The sequence below is a fragment of the Haemaphysalis longicornis genome, unplaced genomic scaffold, assembly GCF_048455015.1.
Source record: "Haemaphysalis longicornis isolate Haplotype H1 unplaced genomic scaffold, Haemaphysalis longicornis Haplotype H1 scaffold_5, whole genome shotgun sequence".
Classification (NCBI taxonomy): Eukaryota; Metazoa; Arthropoda; class Arachnida; order Ixodida; family Ixodidae; genus Haemaphysalis; species Haemaphysalis longicornis.
This window is the reverse complement of record NW_027526385.1, coordinates 70726397-70741482: the sequence shown is the minus strand read 5'-3', so window position 1 is coordinate 70741482 and position 15086 is coordinate 70726397. Positions and strand designations below refer to the sequence as shown.

Here is a 15086-nt window from a genome sequence, read left to right as displayed (position 1 = left end):
TCTGCGACGCTCGCCGACGCACGTACGTCACTGTTGACGGCTGCTTTGCCGCCTCTGTATTCTTTTCAGTTGTTAGGGGAGCACAAGTTCGCTACAATAAACTTGTTTCTTTCCCAAACAACTGCGTCGTCCTTGGCTTCGTGACAATATTATTGTGAGGCTTATTGGCAAGGCGACTGGAAGGCGGTCGCAAAGCAAAGCCTTTTTTCCCTATTGTATGCGAACTCTGAGGTTACGGGGCCGGTCTTGCGCATCGCATACTCGATGGGACTGCCTAACCTAGATTCGAAGCACATGCGCACATAGGCATTCTCCTTGCCTCGTACAAAGCAAGGCACGTACCCAATTAAGGGGAAGCTTTGTGCTCGCATTATCGCATTATCTTTATTACAATTCGACCCCCTCCTATCAGAGAACAATCCATGCTTGGCGAATCAAGGAGATGCTACTATCAGGGGGTGATACGTGTGGGTGTGGGTGATACGCGTACTCTTTTATGAACTTGGCATTAAGCAAAGAGGGCTTGCACAAAGTCGGACAAAAAGACGCCTCCCTGGTCATTGAGGTCGCTGGATAAACAGTGGTGCAGGATAAAACTTTGAAGGATAAATGGGGCAACGTCGCATAATACGATGGCGGCATTGCCGCTGTTTCTGTATATTTCGAAGGGTGGTCCCCTGCAACAAAAATTAGCCGCGTATCTGCTCCTTTTGTTGCAAATGTCGTCAAAAGACGATAGTCTTTGTAGACATTTGCCAAGAAAATGCCCCCCTTTGCTTTCCCGCTCACCTCTCATGCTGTTCCTGTTCTGTCGCGCTCATCCCAAGGTAAACACACTAAAGGTTGGCTCAAGGCGATTTTAATTTACCGCCTTCCACTGCTACAAACCGGGTTCCTCGATGCCAGCGCTGCAATACGGTGGAGACGCACGTGAATCGAGGCGGCCAACTTCAAGGTTTATAGAAACACGTTGCCGCGCTGCACGTGCGTTCCAAGCAGAACATGGAACCCAGCTAGTGGAACCTTTCGTTGCTGTTGCCGCGGGCGTGCCGGACATGCTTGTGGCTGCTGCGCGCTGGTGAGATGTTGCGGCGGGGAGTTGTGGCGCTGGCAGTCGAGGCACGAAAGGATGCACTTCATTACAAACGTGAACATCCCGCGTCAGTGTACTAAAACCGCAGGTGCTTGCACGTTTGACAACTCCAGCATGGGCGCACTGTGTGTCATCGTGGTAGGAAGATTAGATATCAGAACGCCCGTGACAAGGAATAGTTAGCCAACATTTGCGCCTTTCAGAGGTATAGTTCTTGCGGTACAGATAGGCCGTCGCAAATGGCGCAATGTGAAGCCTGGCAACTCAACACGCGGGGTGATGTGTGCATTTATGGGCTGTACAGAGGGATATTATCACTGCTTCTAGCCATGTCTCGTTTTTATGTACAATTTGTACATACAATTTCACAATGTAATATGTTATGCCGATCTGCTCTTTTTTTTAACATTGTGTAAATGATTTACTAGTTTGCTTTGTTATAATTTTGTGTACCATTCTCTTTTTGCAACACCGGGAGGATTGTGATTGCATTATTATAAATGAATACTGCCGCACTCTGTTGGGCTCGGAAATATTGTCAAGCTCGCTGGAGCTTTATTTCCGAGCCCACTGCTCATTGGAGTGGAAATAGACAAATTGAAAAATTGAAAACCAAAATTTTTGTTTTAGATTTGCCAATATGATTCGTAAACCATGCCACTTAGAAAGCAGGAAAAAAGGAAGCAACACCCTGACGGGATTTGAACACAGGACTTTGATTGAGCGGATGCGAGGCCACTACGCCAAAAAGCAACTCGAGACTCCGCGGAAATAACCTTATACTAAATTGAGACCCACCCTTTGTGTCACATCAATGTTTTCTAATTGATTCAAAGGGTTCCTGGATGGTTAAAGGGAGATTTCTAAAATAGCAGTTGCACAGTAAGGTTCCACATATCCCCCACCAAAGCTGACCTCCAGCAACAGCACTGTTTCGGTTGCGACTGCGATTTCGCCCGGCGGGAATAGTGCTCGCCGTGCATTTTATTTACGCTTTACGCTGAAAACTTTCCTCGATATTGATTCCTTATTACCTAATACACCTTCCGTAACTCCTCTTCTGCTCTTAACTGAGGTTGTATTTTCTAGAATCCTTGCTGGTCGCATACGAATATGCAGTTTACAACTCCGGGAAACAAATTCTCGCCAAAGCGATCGGCCGAAGCGTCGTAAGACAAAATACAGATCGCATGTGTTGAGCTGCATAAACTTCAGGGACCTTACTGTGTTTATTACACTCTATGAACAACAAAACAGAGCTGCGTTGATTAGGGCACGAATGTTGTCAGGGCGCAGTTTTCGCTTCTCGACCGATTCCCGACGACCGTTCGGCCGATCGCATTGTCGGCGTCTTCGGACAGCGAGCCAGTCACACCACGTGGACTTTCGATCGGCCAACGTGTTCGTGTCGCCGTCGGCGTCGTATGACAAGGTGATCTGCCAACTCGGAAGTCGGTCGTGTCATCGTCGTGTCGGATAGCCAAGGCGCGTTAACGCACCTTAGCGTGTTTAGATGAATATGGACCAACACGGTAGTGTTAGGCGTGCTGCAAGAAGCCCTAATTAACCAAAGGCGCCACCGCGACCCGTCGACGCTGAGCAGACGACGGTTCACTTCGCTGGAAGTGCGAGAAAAGCTTTTGCAACGAAAGTATGAGCTTTCCGGTGCACGTAAAAATGTTAAACTTTGCACAGAAGAGGTTGACCACTCAAGCTAACAGTTGTGCTAGTTCCTTTATTGTGTTCAAAATTCCTTTCAATCCCCCTTTAATCTGACATCGAGCCGAAGGAGGTCTAGGGAAAAGAATGGGTGGTCAAGCCAAAAAAGGATGGCGAAAATCGCCGAGGCTGGAACGTTCTAGAAGGTGTCTGCGGCGCCAAGGTGGCGGCAAGCAGCGCGGGCGGAGAGGAAGCCGGTGGCAATATGACAGACGCCAATATGGCGGCGCGCAGCGCAGGCGGGAAGGCAGCCGGTGGCAAGAAAGTTGGAGAAAAAAACAGTGACAGCGTTCAGGCGTATAATGCAGTGATGATGAATACAGCGGAACGGCCGGTGGCATAACGTCTCCCAAACCTACCTGACGAGCCACGACCAATAGAATGTGCTTATCAGGCCAACCGGGAGTCTAGAACTCTTCAAAACTCTTCAGAACTGATACTCGGTGAAGCTGTGCGTAAGGCCGCGTCAAGGCTGGACTTGGCGCGAGCGGAGGGCGTGAGCATCAAAACTCTAAAGATCGAATATAAACACCCTGAGTTGACCGCATACATAACGGCACCTGAAAACTGTGGAAATGAGTTTGTGTATGAAATGGACATCTGCTTGACTGAGGAGGTGATACTGGAAGGTTTGCCGGTCACAAACAGAATGCGGGTATTCTCAGGGTCAGAAGAATTAACCGATCTAACACGGTCATCATTACCTACGCGGAAGAAAAAGTGCCGCGTACGCTCGTGTGTTTAGGCATGATCATGAAGCATTTCCTGTACAAGAAACGCTACGAGGTGTGCTATCGTTGCAGCGAACTGGACCACAGACGGGACGTTCGCAACAGTCCACAAACCACGTGGCGTGTGTCTGGTACGCGATCTCCGCCGCAGGGCCACCAGTGCGTGCAGAAGTGTCTTCTGCACGGCAAATATCGTTTCAGTGGAGATTAAGAGTGTAGAGTGTTGTTTTCCACGCCCTATATTGTTCAGAAATGACAGTTGGAGGCAAAGCTTTCAGCGGAATCGGACGGAGACAAAGCGCGGAAAACAACGCAGCAGCGACAGGCGCGATTCAGCCGCCGCGACGGTGCTCGCGAGAGATGCAAGAGCGCGCAGAGACCATTCGGCGTCGTGCCCCAATCTTACACCGTCGACGGCAGAAAAAGCTTCTTCTCTACCCGAGCGACACTCGGAAAGGAGTGCACAGCCGAACTCAAAGGTGGGGTGGGTGGACAGGAGCTTTCAGGATACCTGAAATGGTAAAGGCTCCTAACAACCGAACAGGCTCAAGCAGGAACAGAAAAGAACCATGCAGACGCAACACAACAACATACACGAACAAAATATAGAACCGATAAAGCATATGACACTGCTGGTAAATAAGTGCATATAGATGAGGGAGAACACAAGGGCGACAAAGCGGTATCTGAATCAATGTGGGAAACACCAGCTGCGGATCCTCTTCCAAAAAGGAAAACGATGAAGGATGTGGACATAGGAAGCAACTACGAGCAGCGTTCCAACAAAATTGAACAAGACGTACAGCTGCTCCACGGTTTGGCTCAGCGGTTGGTGTAGCCAATGAATGCTGATGCCGCAAACAGAGAATGACTAGGGGGGCGTCAGGAAATTCAATGTTCATAGATAGCCTAGTACCACAAGACAACCTGGCATTGGAACTGTAGGAATTTCTCGCGCAAACGAGCCGTTGTTCAGTCTTTAGTAACCAACGGGCATGATCCGGAAGTCGTAGCGATACAGTAGTCTGGAAACAATACAGTAGTCTGGCTATACAGTAGTCTGCTATACAGCGATACAGCGATACGCTGTATACAGGTATACGCTGATACGCTGTATACAGCTATACAGCGATACAGTAGTCTGGCTATAAGTCGTATGCGGGCGACGGGACCATATTTAGCTCGTCACTTTGGTATAATGGAACATCACAGTGTAGCGGCACGAGACGGGGTCGATGCAGCTAGATTATGTACTGATCAAACGATAATCTTGTAAGCGGAAAGATGAAAGCATTTTTGTTTTAAACATGTATAGTTAGCCCATTCAAAGGCGTAACTGCGGCTTTGACGATCTCTTCGCCGAAGTCAGGATGATCGCGAAGGGCTGTCCGCTCCTGGTAGTGAGCAGTTTTAACGGGCACCACTCCTAATGGCGATACAGGTTTCCGCAGGTTGAAGAGAAGCATTGACGGTACAGAATACAGAAGAAGGATCTGACTCTTCTGACGGATCCCTTCAAGCCACGTATGTAGGGTAACAATGCCTCAAGACACCACAACGGACCACATTCGGGCTGCAGGAAGGACCTCAGCTACGGGGTGCAACTAGGGTAAAGAACGTTTATCTGAAGCGCACAAAAATAACACGGACAAAGAAGACGAGGACAGGCGCTAACTTCCAATTGAATTTTACTGAACCAGGGCACCATATATAGGAGTAAAAAGACTCCTTATAATATATACAAAAAAGGATTACAATTACACAAAATAGTATAATGCCGGACTGAGTTGCTGCTGTGTCACAGGTGTCAGTCACTCCCAGTGGCGTCGCCAGGGGGAGCTGACCGGGCTTCAGCGAAAGTTTTCCGGCTGGCGCCGTGCTGCTTGTCATGCCTAGTACGTCGCCTGTAATCAAGGTCCATATCCTTCGAATGTGCCGCTGTTCAAAACCTTCGCGACTCAAGGCCTGTCCTTCGCATGGGTGTTTATACAAAACAAAACGGACGAGTCAGGATGATTGCGTAGGGGCGCAGGCCGGAAAGCGATGGCACCCTCGGGTCAGCTAAGCGCAAGGGATTTTTATTGTATGCATATTGTATGCATAATTGTATGCAACGCTTATTGTATGCATAACTCAAACCCTGTCGTATTTTTAATCTAAGACCGGCGCTAGACATATATGTGTAGCGCAGGTCTATGTGTAAGAAAGGTCTCATCTTAATAAAACGACAGGCTAACGTAAAGTAACCTACGTTATAACGTAACTCCATATATCCGACGCAGACTGCACAGAACGAGCTCCACTGGCCTTCCACTGGAAGCTGCGGTACAGGTGTAAAATGCATATATGCAAAACATTTCCTTCTGCATTTTGGGCAAGAACAACTAAATGACAAAATCTCGTTCTTACAGCGTGCGTGATTTTATTGCAGATGTCACACTTATCATACTACAATCTTTGAAATCAAGCAAGTAATCACATGAAACTATGACGATTTATTGCATTGCCTGCACAGGGTGCCCGTGCGTGCAGTTTACGTCCGGTATTAGGAGGCGCAGATTTGCACCACGCGGTCTACGTATTTTTTCCCAGTTTACAGCACCACCTTAGACTGAAACACTGTCGTGATCAACACCAATATCATGAGCGAGACCATTGAGATGCCCCATGAAGACAAAATACAACCTTCTTCAATTAGAAAGCACTAGCCTTTGGTAACTCACTCGGCTCAATTCGACTCACAGAAGACGTTTGCAACAGAAGCAATGCAACGAATATCACCAATTTTCAAATTTCGCGCTGCGGTGGCGTAATATCGGCAGGAGTGATGTAGTATACACGGGGGCTCGTCGATTTACAGTCTCGGACTCACCGCGGACTCCCCGAGAAGCAGTCCGGCATTCGAGTTTCCCACGTATCCCTGTGGCTTCGGGGAATCCTCGGACTACCCGCGGATTATCCGCGGTAAGTCCGAGACTGTAAATCGAAGAGCCCCATCATTTACAGAGTTGGGCGCAGCCATGTTGGACAATGTAACGTCACTGGGCAATGTTGGCTTTTTCGGACGCGTTTCTCGCCACGGCCTTCAATGGGCCGGGCGCATCGGCGAGCGCCTGAGCGGCTTTGTGGGCGAATTGTGCAAATATATTGGAGTGTCGCTGTTAATGAGGACACTGAGATAGTGAGTGCCATCCTTAGATTAGACGGATTAGAAGTTACGTGTGAGGTTTCCTGACGAAACTGTAATATTCGCGCATCTTCGTCTAAACACGTCCGCCATGACGGGAGGCTTCTCCAAGCTCCCTCCACTATCATGGAGATGAACTTTCATGTAATAAATCTAAATCAATGCACCGGGCCTTGCAGAAAGCGCCGATGGCAACTCATTCCAAAATGCAACTCCATTCAGTATCGTTTAAGAACTTTTAGCCATCCAAGTTTCCCAATCTCCGTTTTTGTGCTAAGCAATGATTTCGCTCCGACACCGCAGTTTCACACTGAAGTACCTGCTGCCTTCCTTGCCACCCTGGTGCCAGCGTCTCGTGGCTGTGGACAACGCGCCTGCGATGATTGCCTATGCACGCGAAAAGTACGTCCACCCCAAGATCGAGCACCAGCTCCTGGACCTGGCGGTCGATGACCAAGTGGCGAAGTTCGTTCATGAGCAGGGACGCTTCCAGCGGGTGTACTCGTTTTCCACTCTGCACTGGATAGCCGACCAGCAACGGGCCATGTGCAACATCGAGGCGCTCATGGCTGCGGGTGGAGAGTGCTTCGTGGTGTTCTTAAACTCGATCATCATGTTCGACGTCTACGACGCTCTAGCACAATCACCCAGATGGCAAAAGTATTCCGATGTGAGTTCCGCAGTACGAATGTTTCTCGCTTCGTGATCTTTTCGCTATTTCTTTGCAGCATTTTAGTTTGTGCTGTCACCCGCCGCGGTGGCTCAGTGGCTAAGGCGTTGCGCTGCTGAGCACGAGGTCGCGGGTTCGATTCCCGGCCGCGGCGGCGCTTTTCTGATGGAGGCGAAAAGCAAAAATGCCCGTGTGTACGAGATTTCGGCGCACGTTAAAGATCCCCAGGTGGTCAAAATTAATCCGGAGCCCTCCACTACGGCGCGCCTCATCGCCTGCGTTGCGTTGGCGCGTTAAACCCCTACAATCAATCAATCAGTTTGTGCTGTCAGATGACTTATGCCAGGGTTTTTAGTAGTGGCTATAAAAAACCTGTTATTAGAGACAGTCTCTGCTTAAGGGGCCAAATTATGAGGCCGAGTATGTTGCAAAAGGCTGCAGGTATAGTAAAGCTGCTTCAGAATCCTTACTATCATAAACCAACTAGTCCGAATGATTACTATTTGCAGCTTTTAGAATTCAATCTCCTAAAAATATAGGTATAATGTTTAAAAAAACATTTAATGACATGATGGCGCTAGCTGTAATAAAATAAGCTTTTCCTTTCCAGAATAACCTCTTAGATTGAATGTGTCTTCATTTACGCAACTCAGGCAATGCCTGTGCACGTAAACAGAAGTCAGCATCAGTGCTTTACGAAAGATGATGACCTGCAGGAATGCGGTTGAGAATTGACAGGTCGGGGTGAAAATTTGGCCAGGAGAGCTCAAGGAAACAACAGCATCAAATTACTTCGCACGTTATCTTCAACCCTTATCGTGGTATCTCGCTGTCTATCGGAACGAAAAATAACATGGTCGCTTATTTTAGCAGTAACGCGAGTTGAAGGAAAAAGCTAGTCATCCTTTTTTTTGCCTAAATTTGCTGCGATTCCTTTAAATTCATTTAAATACGTTTTGATTCCTTTTAATTCTTTCCTATTTCTTTTCGTTCGCTTTATTATACGTTCATTCATCTAGTCAAACACATTATTTCAGTGTGGTTCCTCTTATTTCCCTTCATTCCACCTGGTTCAGATTTATATACCTTAATTCGCTTAGTCATCCGCTATATTGCGTTGTTACTCTTAATTCACTTCAAAGCCTTGAATGAAATTTTTATACGTAATTAGTTTACTCATCCAACCCAATTTAGTTCGATTTCTCTTATTTAATTTAATTCGTCTTCCTACATTATTTTTTTGTTATATTCCAACCATCAGCACCTGAAGCTCGTCTACATAAAGTTTATTCACTCACTCATTCACGCACTTAGTGTTTCTTTCTAATACACTTCGATTCATTGTAATTCCTTTTCATTCCTGTCAATTCACAATATTTACTCTGAGTCATCCTACTTCATGTCTTGTGCCTTATTTCACTTTCTAACTCCCTTTTTGACCTCGATTCCTGTGAATCCCCTTGCATCTTTTTTCTCTGGATTCCCCTTTGATCCACCTTAACTCACTTTGACTCTTGATATTTCACTTTGATCCATCTTTCCTAATTACTTTGATCTATCATAATTCACATTAATAATGTAAGTTCACTTTGATTTCTTTATTCCACACATTTATCTTATTCAATTTGTAGTCGTTCACTCTGGCAAAAAACTAGGCCCGTTAATGCTTTGGGTCGTTCTTACTTCCTTACACTCTGTGGAGCCGTCCTGAATCTTCTTTTATACAAAGGGGGTTGACGACCGGTTTTCATCAAAAACGACGTTACTTACAAGTCTTTTGCCCTAGGAAAGGTCTCGCTATAATATTGTGACAAAGAGGGCTTGCTCAGTGTGCAGTCCTCAGCTGGACTCTCTCTACCATGCAGCTGTTCTCAACCCACTCCCCTGGTGCGTATCTATAATACATTCCACAAGCTAGGTGCAGCACTATGGAGGTTACATTGTTGACAGTCCGCCCACTGACGGCGATTAACACCCCGTGAAGGAAAGCGACAAAACGCGCCGGGGCCTTGCGGTTCCACGTGCCGAGACGGGAGAAGGAAATGTCCTTTTAAGGCCCCCTTCACGGTGAATTAGGCTCCTAAGTGGGTGGACTGTTGACAACAATTTAGCATCCACAGTGCTACAGGGAGCTTCTGGAATAAACTATAATATCCGAAGCGATGCTGGTCGCGGCAGAGTTTGATTGTTCCGAAATACGTGGGTGCGTCGACTGGTCCTACAGACCTTCACAAATGACGAAGCCTACAAATCCAAAACACAGAACAATCAAATGCTTTGCACTCCGTAGCATGTGTACTGATGGTGTTGTGTTAGAGCTTGTCTCCTTTGAGGTTCTTTTTAAATGAGATGATGGTATTGAAACAAGCACAACGTGAATTGTGGTAAATACTGTTCACAAAGTTTTATATTCGTACAGAGAAGGTCTGCCGATTTCGTTAATGTCTTTATTGCGAACATGGTGATGTATTACAGCGAGTTGGTGGTATCCCTTTCGGTGCGAACCTGCGAGACCACGGCGTACGCCATAAAAAATCCCCTCTCCTTATCAGCGCACGCGCGCTCACGCGGATTGGGGAATGGCGAGGGACGCTATCATCAGAAGTTGAAGGCGGTGTCGCTCCTCGTCAGCAATAGACCTTTTTCAAGTAGCGATCTACGCATGCGCGGGCTGCCGGTCCGGCATTCTTTGCAGGCGCATCCAGCAGAATAAGCCAGAAGGCACCCTTCAGCTTTCTGCTTGGGGAGCGGCTAGGCTTTCTAGGGCTACACTTTTTTATTTTGTTCTGTTTCGACAGCTCGTGGTGGATTCGTACGTACACACAACAGAGTAGTTTTAAGGAAAGGAGAAACGACGTTTGAGGGTGACCACGCTGCGAACTCATGGCTGCCAGTTATGGAGTAACAAAAATGAAACAAAAAGGTAAAGAAAAAGGGGCGCTTTGACGACTGCAGATTAGTCACGGGGATGGAGTCTGCTACCGTGGCATTCATGCGAAAGGTATGGGTGACGGGTGGGCGGCGGAGGGAGGGACTGCAGGTTCAGAATATTGTGTTCATGAGTCCCCTGAAAGCCAGACTTTTGGATGGAGTGCCTTACTGCCATTTTTAGTTCGCCGTGGGGACCACTAAGATTACCGGTGCTGGAAAAAGGTCCATTCATGTCCGTTTCACTTACACAAGACATACGTGAGGTCGGACTGTGTACGAACGAAATTCTTTGCGGTCAACACCAAACGTGATCGAGAATACTATGACTTCCGGAAGTGCAATGATGATAGATCATCTACTAACTAAGGTGCGCAGCGGGTGAAGTGACCGCCGTTACGTTACTTCCTCTTCCGCATATATTGAGGGGGACACGTAATGGTGATAAGAGCTGATACCAAAAGGTGATGTTCCTGACTCCTCTAAAGTAATTCGTGGCGCGCCTGACTAATGTAAGGTTAGTAATTAAGAGCGCTGTACTATCCATTGCTGATTTTAACGACGAATAGGTTGTGATGATATTGTCACGAAGCCAAAGAGGACGCAGTTGTCTTCAAGGCAAACAAGTCTATTGGAGGGAACTTGTGCTCCCCTAAAAACTCAAAGAATACACAAGCAGGAAGCAGCAGTCAACAAAGTGACGTGCCCAGGCGAGCGTCGGCGAGTCGAATACCGCTGCGTCCGCTCTGTTGGTGTTTATCTTTCGGCGCGAGGGTTTTTCGAACCGTCGAATTACATTGAGAACACTGTAGATCAAAGAAGATTTTTCTAGGATGGCGACGTTAGATAAAAACATGGCGCCTACCAATGGCGATAACACATGCAGCATAAAAATAAAGAATAAAACACGCGCTTAACTTGGCCCACAGACAGCACCGAAAAACACAGCCTGGCGCAGCCGGGTTGCAAAGCCCAAACATAAACAAAGCTAATGCATGCTTCGCGGCAATGTCATGTAAGCAGAATGGGGGATTCCTTTTCACAGGATGGGAGATGCCGTTGCCGCCTTTTGCTATTGACGGATCGAACCATGATTGTAGGACAAAAAAAGTCGGCATTAACAAGCATGAATTTTTATTCATGTGCGGCCAGTTTTACCTGAGCGTATCTGAGTTTTTGTTCCTCTTGAGGACTGTCAACATCGGAGAAGGCCGCAAAGGATAGTCGTTAGACATTAGCAAACATAGTCGATCATGTGTGTCCCGCAGGGAGCGTACGAAAGCACACAAAACAAAGAACTTGTAAGTAGAAACAGTAGGTGTCACACTTTAGTACTGTAATTTCCTGATGAACTAAGTGGGTAAACAATATTCAACGAAAGCCTTTCTCAGCTTCCTCCGTAGTTCAGGTCTCTTCAACACTCTTTAACAGTAGTGAACATCGGTGATACGTGTGATATAGAACCACGTTCCTCATATTAAAACTCTTAACCTCTGTGGAATGTCAAAGTGAACATTTCGCGTGTGTATGTCTTCATCATGGCTGCGATGGTAACGCTGAATGTGCCGCGTTCCAGTGAGACTACTCCGTGATCTCAGAACTCTCTTCAACTTGAAGCGAACGTTTCCTCGAGTATACTTCAACATTTTCTTTTATTACCAAATTCCTGAACTTGCTTGCGACTCCAATTGTCACCATGCGTTTTCTTTTTCTGATTTTTCCGTCTTTCTATATTCCCTTCATGGTTTTATTTTTCTTTTCTTGTTTTTTTTCTTTTCTCAATCGTTTCATTTTTCACCTGATGTAGCATGTCAGGCTCTTTGCAGGACAAACCTCGTCAGTATCATTAAACCATTCTCTCTCTCTCCCCAATATTCAAGTGGACGTGTCATTCTATTGAACATTTTGTAGAGCGTTTATGAAATGGTTGTTTGTTTTACAAAAAAAAAATGCCTAGTAAGGTGTGCGGCTTTAATTTGTGGATATTTTCGGACGCTTACGGTAGCCTTGAGTTTTTTTCCGAATGCCTTCTCTGATAAGGTGCCTTCCTCCGCCCTTTACAGCTGCTGAAAAGCTTCCTTCCTCCGACGCGAGCTATGGACCAGGTTTCCTTGCGTTCGCACGCCGCGAGCCTCGTTCGTGCAGCGAAGCTGTGCCCACTGGCCTGCGAAGTGTTTCACACACCGACAGTCAAGACAAGTAACGTCAAAGAAAATGCTGGTACGTGATGAAGGCGGCCCTGTTTGTGTTTGATTTTAGCAAATAATAGGCGGCGGTAAGGAGGACTTGCGCATAAACTGAAATTTATATGACCCAGTAGCAAGTAATGACAGACCAAGAAAAAGCACGCATTGAATTCATTTAGGTGGAAGTAGTCGATGCGGACCGCCATGATCTTGGGGGAATCACCTTTGCCGTCATTGAACGCGGTGGAAACAACTTCGACAAGGGAGAGCTCAGTTTTTGCGCCGAGAGCGTGCAACGAGAGCGCGCACCGTTGCCCGGCAATGCTTCTTGGCAGAGTGGCCGGTTTAGGCGCAGTTAAAAAGGCTGTAGGCAGCGCCTAAGTGTATCATTTTTATTGGCACTACTCCTTACTACTCTTGCGTCCCCCTTTCCGCAGCCCTACAAGGAACGAGCCATTAGACGTGTTCGCTGTGTGCAACCGCTGTAGACGCTGGGCGAGCTTGAGGGTCAAACTGACGGTACTAGGAATTGGCGGAGCGAAGCATTTTCCGGATTTGCTCAAGGAGTAATAGAACTCTGGCTCCAAATATTACACCAAAGGTGCAGGGGATCTCATTACGCGTTCCCCATCAGGCGATTGTTCTGTATTACTGCTGTGTTAACTGAGAAGGACGCATGTCCAAAATCAAACCTATTTTAGTCACAACGAAGTTGAGGAACACGAACGTTATCCCATCTAAACCTGTTCCGCGCGTTGGGAATTCGCTGTCCAGGCACTTTAAACGTTAAGGTATAAAGTGGTAACTAATTTTTCAGGTTACCTCCAGACCCGTCGTAGAGTTCAGAAAATTGGCAACGCATTTTGTTTTCATTTCGGTTCCTGCAGGGCCTATCCGGGGACGTCAAGCCATTTCTACAACGAAAGGACGAAATATTAACATAAAAAAATTATGCTGGCGCTTTAAGAGACACGGCGACGCGGTGGGTGGTCGTCCTGCGTACAGGATGAACGTCCTCGCGTTACCGCATACGCTCAAGTGCGAGGCACTTTTCCCTTAACTTTGGAGCTTGCCTGGCTCGGGTCTGTATCGTAAGAGGCATGTTCGTACCAGGCCAAGGCTCTGCTTAATCGGGACTGCGCCCGCAAGGAGTCGGTGCTTATGGAAACACCTCGCCACGAACTCGGTAGCGGGTCAGTGTCAGTCTGGACGCCTTCTGTGACCTCGTTCAGGGAGCAATGAACTTTACAGCGAAAAAATGGCGAACTCAGTATAGAAAACCCCCCCCTCCTCACAAAAAACCTAGATATCTTCAAAAAAACATGCACTATCAGGTATTGAAACTTGCGACTTGAAAAACAGTACATTTACTGCTCCAGACCACTCGGCCATTAGCCACCGATGTCGGCGGCGGAAATATGGAGTATATAATGTATAACCAGTTTATATTTTTATTCAGTTTAGCATTTCAAGCATCTTAGATGACAATTTCTTGCATAGAGCTCGTGTACCGTCCCTCGAATTCCCACAATATCTCATGTCTAGCGACCACACTCCCTTGACGGTAAGGCGTTCGCAGATGTGTGGTCGTGCTGCTGACAGCTGTGCTAGTTCACCCAGCGCAAAAAGGGCTTTCTGAGCACTGTTGTTACGGTGTACGATAAAAGTTTCGGCTGATTTTAATTCTTTCGTACCTATATTAACTTCCTCGCCTGTTCTCCTGCCTTTATTTGGACTTAGAATTTTCTACTAGCGTACCAGTCAGCGAAGTGTCGCATGTGCGCTTGTATGGAGCGACTTGGACTTAGAGCTAGACAGAGTCTACGAACTAAAACTAAAGGGACACTCTTCGTGGCACAAACGTGCCGTTGCTTAGTTTCAGCCGAGCGAACGAATTGCGACGACCTGCCGGCCGCCGGCTTACTAAGCACTGGGCCTACCGACTCTGTGGGAGGGTCGGCGAGCCGTGCAGTACCGCAGTCAAGCCAAGCCAGCTTGTTTTGACGTCATGCGAAACGTCATAGGAAATAGGCAAGGAGGATGCAGTGAGGAGGGTAGAATTTTAGAATTGATTTTTCTACTGAATAAAATTGCGTAAACGCAGCGAGAGTGGTCGAAACATAGCCTAGAGACTCCAGACTACAATTTGCGCTAGTAATTCCACAATGTTTACAAATAACTTCAGTGTCCCTTTGAAGGGGCCAAGGGGCCCTAGACAAGGTTCCAAAGGTTGTAATTTTACGTGCGCTATTGCTAGAGTACTATCCAAGGAACGTCCTGCCGCAAAAATGGTTTAAAAGCGTTGAATATAGGCCGAGTTATCGTTCTTTAAAAAGGGCCAGCAATTAGGCCTGGAGATTTCCCTCTCATCGCGCCTCCAAATCCCTGTGGAAGCTATCCCGTCACCGACCAAGCGCAAGACCACCAAGAAAAACAGGGCAAGGCCTTTGAACGGTGAAAAAGTGCGCAGCCATTGGCTCCACTTGGCTCCAGCCGACGCGCAAGCTCCTCCCACTACTCCAGAGCGGGGCCGGTTGGCAGTCGACCCGCTCTTACGGCCCGGCGGTTGTGC

The 15086-nt window shown here is 47.3% G+C and overlaps 1 protein-coding gene across 2 annotated transcripts in view; it reads left to right on the top strand.

Moving 5' to 3' along the window:
- Positions 1 to 15086, top strand: part of LOC144139281 (uncharacterized) — a 52839-nt gene that overhangs the window by 20307 nt on the left and 17446 nt on the right. For both annotated transcript variants that reach the window (XM_077671681.1, XM_077671682.1), the window contains exons 3-4: positions 7034 to 7400; positions 12392 to 12548. In XM_077671681.1, coding sequence (XP_077527807.1) covers positions 7034 to 7400; positions 12392 to 12548 — 524 coding nt within the window. The remainder of the gene's footprint in view (positions 1 to 7033; positions 7401 to 12391; positions 12549 to 15086) is intronic.